Source organism: Gavialis gangeticus, unplaced genomic scaffold (assembly GCF_001723915.1).
Source record: "Gavialis gangeticus isolate Ggan-Ray unplaced genomic scaffold, GavGan_comp1, whole genome shotgun sequence".
NCBI classification, from domain to species: Eukaryota; Metazoa; Chordata; order Crocodylia; family Gavialidae; genus Gavialis; species Gavialis gangeticus.
The window spans coordinates 44,811,218-44,817,593 of record NW_017728998.1 but is presented as its reverse complement, the minus strand read 5'-3'; the positions used below and the strand labels follow the sequence as shown (position 1 = coordinate 44,817,593).

The 6,376-nt window shown below is 50.6% G+C and overlaps 1 protein-coding gene across 1 annotated transcript in view; it reads left to right on the top strand.

Annotated features, from left to right (window-relative positions):
- The window catches only part of MTSS1L (MTSS1L, I-BAR domain containing), a 140,701-nt gene that overhangs the window by 106,583 nt on the left and 27,742 nt on the right, over positions 1-6,376 (top strand). Inside the window, exons 7-9 of the mRNA XM_019505826.1 lie at positions 179-253; positions 1,732-1,740; positions 5,146-5,303. Coding sequence (XP_019361371.1) covers positions 179-253; positions 1,732-1,740; positions 5,146-5,303 — 242 coding nt within the window. The remainder of the gene's footprint in view (positions 1-178; positions 254-1,731; positions 1,741-5,145; positions 5,304-6,376) is intronic.

Here is a 6,376-nt window from a genome sequence, read left to right as displayed (position 1 = left end):
AGGGATGGTGGGGGATATACCATAGTAGCACTGAGGCCTTGTGGCTGGGGAGAGCACAGCAAGGAGGAAGGGTGGGAGGAGAGACAATCTAGACCCTGTGATATGGGGCAGGAGGGGTGCAACATGGCATAGGGGAGTGGGGATGTGGCATCTTTCATGATTCATCCTGTGCCCCCAGAATATAAGCGTGCCCGCCACGAGATAAAGAAGAAATCCTCTGACACGCTCAAGCTGCAGAAGAAAGCCCGCAAAGGTAAGAGCCTTGCCAGGCCCTGGCTATGCTCTTAGGGGGAAGGGGATCTGTCCCCCTTGAGCTTGGGTCAGGGCTGGTTTCACACCCTGGGAACTCCTCAGCTCTGCAAAGAATGGTGGTGGGGGGGTTCATTATGCTTTTGAGATGGGGCATTAACTGATGGCTCCTTAATGAAAAAGAGTCGGGGCCACAGCATGGCACCTCAGCCCAGAGGCAGCTCAGCAATCCATTGAGGGTAGGGGCTTAGCGTTGGCTTAAAGAGTTCTTCAGCTTGGCCACAATACTGCTGATGCCTGACCCCTCCCCACACCCCCCAGGCCCCTTCCCATCAAGGGATTTTATGGTGTACACTGCTAAGCAGCTAGCCTGCTTTATCCCAGAGCTGGCTGGATCAGTAGTGGTGGGCATGCTAACTTCTGTTATAGCTCACAGGTTCAGCTAGGAAGCATCATTAAATCATGGTGTAGTGAAGAGCAAGGCTATGCTATTGTTAATAGCCTTCCTGAAGGCAGAGGGTCAGCAGACAGTCTAGTCCTTCACATCTGAGCATTGATGGTGAATCACATCTTTTTAGGGGGTGCAGTGGGTGAGTAAGCTTGCTGTATTCGTGGTGCGTGACAGCTGTGACCTTAGGGTCCCTCTGTCCTTTGGGTCCAGTTAGAAGAATTCTGCTACTGATATACATATCTCATGTAGCAGTCTCCAGGAAACAGGAAACTGTTCTCAAATTGAATCTTCTCAACTTTGACCCTCTCCTGAACCTGTAGTGGAGGATTATGACTGGCACCATCAGTCCTGGGAGTGGGGATTGAGGTAGTGTTGACAGGCACTGATGTGAGAAGCCCATGCCATGGTAGCCCCAGCTGGGTGTTAACAGGGACCTGCAGGGAGGATGTTATCAGGTGAGCAGTACCCAATTCAGTGCTGGGTCCCAAAGCTGCTGGCCGGTTATGTGCATGGGTCTGGCACAATGGGGTGCTAATCCCCAGCTGAGACTTGTGACCAAAACAGCAATAATTGGATAAAGAAGTGCCCATAAAATTCCCTCTTCAAGCAGAAAGAGCCCAGTCCACTTCTTGCAGGAAATCCCTCCTCCTGACTGCTACCAGGCAAGGGGGAAAAGAGCACAGAGGTGGCACTATTACTGCTGTTGATGAGCCGTAGAACCCAGCACAGGACGAGAAAGCAGTTAGATCTGTCATCAAATGCCCCACAGGCAGGAGAGTGGCCTGTCATTCACAGGGCTCGCTGTGATGTCCACACCCAGGCTGGGAGCAGCACAGAGAGGGAATTAGAGTCTGCGGGGAGGAGGGGCTGATTTGCCAGCTGGGCCTGGTGGGGTGGGTGGGGCAGAGGCCCCCAATCTTAATGTGATGACTCTCTGTACATCAGCCTATCTTTCACACATTCTCTTTTCTCTCTCTTTCTCTCTGTCTCCCTCTCTCTTTTCTTTCCTCCCTTCCACATCCTTCCTGTAGAGCTACTTGGTAAGTCAAGCGTCAACCCAGCTTCCTCCAGCCCTCTCCCTGCAAACCCTCCACTCTCACCCCTTCACTAGTATCTGTGCTGTATTTATCTGTGTTCCCCTCTTCAGCAGAGCTTGAAATGAAACAAGCCTCTAAGACTTACAGTGTTCCAGATAGTTGCTGCCTTGTATCAGGCTGGCTAGGATGGCCTGTTTTTGCCCACCCGGCTGAGCCACAACATGGGCATTGTGGGGGGGCTATCATGGAAACCCAAGGCAAACCAGCTTTGCTGTATTGGGGCCTAGAGGTAGGGGTCACTCCAGAAAGGCAGAAGCAGCTGCTTCACAATGTGCCCATCCACTCTTGTCTCTCCTAGATGGGTTCTTTGTCCCCTCTGTATTATAGTGCCATAGTGCCATGGTCATCACAGGCAGGCAGGTTTTGGGACCTGAGGCTGGGGGGACCTTGGGAAGACTGCTTCTAACCCTCTCTGCCCCACCCCACAGGGGAGCAGGAAAGGAATGCCCCATCCATAAGCAGGGGATAGGCAGCCTTCTGAGATAGGGGGTCATGCCCCATCCCCAGCAATTGGAGCCACTGTGTTTGATACTATATTGTCTGCAGGCCCTTCCCTCTCTCTAAGATGAGTCCATTATCAAAACAGACACCCCTAGTGCATTCGAGACCCAGAAGACATGGGCACCCCATGGAGTGTCAAACCCCAGCCCCCACAAGTCCAGCGACCTGGGTTTCATTTCAAGCCCTGCCTTCCTCTCCATTCTCTTTCTCCCCTCATGTTCCTGCAGGGTTTGCATGTTTTAAGCTACATGGTGAATGCTGAGATCCCTTCACTGAGGAAGCCCCACTCTGTCTTAGCAAGTGACACATTTCCTGCCCCACTGATCATAGGGAAGCCATTTTAAAATGGGGTCAGGAGCTTAAAGGACATCTCCCTTTTCCCTGCAGTTCTGTCTTCATCTTCAGCAGCTGCCATTCATCAAAAAGGTTACCAGGGCTCCTTGCCCCACTTCACCCTCCCTGGGTATTTGATGTCAAAGGAATAAGTGTTTCCCTTAGGAACAAATAAGAAACAGCCTTTCAGACACCACCTGGCCTCAATGTGTTTACCCCAGCAGGACTGTGGAGTGTGGTTCTAGGCCCTCTCAACTGAAAAAGCAGGCCATCTCCATGGGTCAGAAACACCCCACACAACCCTCTGCACGAAGCTGCTGTTAAGGGGCTCCCCATTTCAAACTGCCCAGACCAGAACTGTGTGCCCATGACTAGGAAGCAGGTGCTAGCCCATGACAACCCTCCTCCCCACTCTGAATCTGGAGCCCACCCTTTGGAGCAGGCGTGTTTAGGTTCTGGGAGTTTGGTGTGGTCCAGTTTAGAGGACACATGGGGCATTCAGCCTGGGATCTATGCCTGGATTCTGAACTATCACAAACTTGTTTTCTGTCACTCCTGTGAGCCTGGTATTTTCATCGTGTCTGCCCACTGAGCAGAGCTGATGGCCCCCTGTTGCTGTGAGATCTCAGCATTCACCTGCTGTCTTGTCAGGTATCTCTAGCCAAGCCACCTGGCTGCCCTCTTGATTGTTTCATCCTAGGAATCCATCACGTCACCATCTTTCTCCTCCCTTTCCCCCACATCCTTGTCACCCAACAGGCCTCTCGGTTGTCTGGCTTTGCCTTCTCTTGCATGTGGAGTTGTGGTGGTGGGAGGTTTGTTGGAATTCACTGGAGCTTGTGTCTTTATGGCCGAAGGCAGAGGTGCCCAAAGCAGTCCCATCAGCCCTCTCTTATTGAACACTAATGGTGGGCAACCATGTGGAATGCAGAACCCTGGATCCAGGGCTCAGCCTAGGTTTCTTGGAACAACTTGAGCATTGTATGCTGGGATTTGTAGTCCTCATGGGATGCCCTTCCATACTGAACATGTCAGCAGTGGCCATTTGCTCTGTTTCATTAAGGCTACCATGTGGCCCCTCAGCTGGGCAGACTTTGTGGAAACCTCTGACCTAAAGGCGCTTGCTTCTTGGCCTCTGCTTTGCTTTCTGTGTCTGTACATGTGTGTGTAATGTTCCTGCCTTCACGTAACACCTTTGAATTTCTGCTCCCATTGCATGTGTCACACTTTAGCTCCCTCTGATAAACTGACTCACTCAAACCCTCTGAGCTGTACACACCCTGCCAGCTTGTGTCCTTATCCAGCTACAAGAGGCAGTAGTAACCTCTTGAACCAAATTCATCCTCACTGTAACTCCATGGGCCTCAGTGGAGCTGTCCCAGGGATGAATTTAAATGTTTGTTTATAAATATTGGGGCAAAGTAGGGTGGGGGAGGGGCAGGTGGGTTTTGGGTCTGGCAAAGGCAGCTACTACCAGGTGAGTATGAAACTTCCATGGACTTGGGAGGAGCAGAGAGAAGATCTGTTCCTTTTGGCTCATGTCTTGACCTTGCCCACTCTAAAGAGCCAGCATGCCTCATGGAGGTTGACACTGGCTTGGGTGCAATACCCAACTGGGCCAACCAGGGCTCTGTCCATCTTGAACCAAAAACACTCAGGTGGTTGGGCAGGAGTGGAAGACTCCAAAGGTACAGCCTGAAATGATACTTTCCTGCAGTCCTTTCCCACAGCTGTTGCTGCTGTGAAAACCAAAGTAGAAAGGAGTCAGTGAAGAGGTACATGGAGGCTGGAGGTCTTGGAACCCTATTGCACAAAGAGAGGCATTGTTTGCCCCCATCTGCTGGGCTCCTTCATAGCCCTGTAGCTCTGAACAAGCTATCATCCCAAATACAGCTCCACTGAGGCCTGTTTTATATGTCATGCTGGCGGGGCGGCTCATGATGAGCTAACCTACCACCATATGCTCTCCATGTCCTGCCTCCTGGGACCCTGGGGTGGGAAGGGGAGAGGGGGAATTCTGAACAAAAGCCAGCCTTTGGCTTTTATTCCACAATAACTCCCCCATTGAAATAATGTTAGATTCAGAGTCTTGTAGCCTTTTCCCACACAGGGCCCTCAGTTTGGGTCTTCAGCGTGCTGGGACCTATGATGGAGGAATGAATGGGGTTTGCCTGAAAGGGCTTTCCTCAGCAGAAAGTGGTTATTCCAGAGTTCATAGGGTATGTGGCCTACCCCCTTCTACTTCTTTCTGTTTATAAATACAGTAGCCATGACCCTAATAAGACTTATTGTCTGAGGCTGCTAATATAAAATGTTGTGGTGTTTGGCCAAGGGCTGATACCCCCATGTCCTCATTCATTGTCCTGTGGTTGGTGGCATGTAGACAGCAGTGTATGGAAAACAAGCAGGCTTTATTAAGGGAAACTCACTTGAAGGCTTCAGGTTCTATAGAAGAAGGCTCTGGGATTAGGAATGAAAAGGGACAATATCGCCTTATCTTTATCTCCCTTGCAGGGAAGGGGGACCTGCAGCCCCAGCTGGACAATGCCCTTCAAGATGTCAATGACATGTACCTACTTCTGGAAGAGACCGAGAAACAGGCTGTGCGCAAGGCCCTCATTGAGGAGCGGGGCCGCTTCTGCACCTTCATCACCTTCCTGCAGCCAGTTGTGGTAAGTGCCTCCCAGCCCTGGGCCCAATAATAGGGAAAGGCTATTACAGCTCAGCCTAATTTGATAGCTAACCTGGTCAGAAGTCAGCTGTACCTTGCTTTGGAAATCTCCCGGCAACTTTCTCTTCCTGCCTACTGAACTACCTTCCCACAGCTAGCCATCTCAGTGGGGGAGTACTGCCCCCTTCTCTCACCAGAAACACCCAAAGAGAAGGACTTCTCTGTGTTAGCACCATCACTGCAGTCAGTACCTCATTGTCTTTAATAACTTTACTCTCACACACTCCAGGGAGGCATTCCAGTGCTGTTACACTCCTGTTCTTACACAGAAGGGCCCACACAGGTGAAGGTCCAGATTTTAATGGTATGTCAGGGTTGTTCAACTCACCATTACAAGGCCTAAGTGGCAAAGAGCCCTTGGGAGCCTGTTGAAGACCAGGACCCTGAAAGCTTCCCTGGTCATGTTGTAGAAAGCAATCACATGACATTTTTCAGGAAGCAGAGACTGCAGAGGGCAAACAAGGCTTGTTGCTCAGCAGCGATCTTGTGATGACTATGGAAGCACTACAGAAGGGCCCTTAGGTACCCAGGACTCCAGTCTCACTGAAAATCAGTCAAGTGCTGAAATCACTTTAGAAAATGAGTCCTAGCTATCTAAGACGCTTACGCCTTGCAGTGTTGTGTAGGATTATTATTCAATACCTTTAAAAAACAGTCTTAATGCCTTGCCTAGCATCAGACAAGGAGCCTGTGCTAGGTGAAGGAATTGAATCCTGGTTTCCTAAGATTTAGGCCGGTGCCCCAAACACTGGGCTGGCCTTCCCCTTGGGGTCAGGTGGAGAAAGAGGTAGGACCACACATTCTCACCTGCATGAGCTGGGTCTTAAAAAACTCCAAGGATGGAGCTTCCACCACCTCTCTGGGTAACCTGATCCAGTGTTTTACTACTCTCCTGGTAAGAAACTTTTTCCTAATATCTAACCTAAACTTCCCTTGCTGCATCCTGAGACCATTGATCCTTGTTCTGTCATCTGCCACGACTGAGAACAGTCTATCTCCATCCTCTTTTAAACC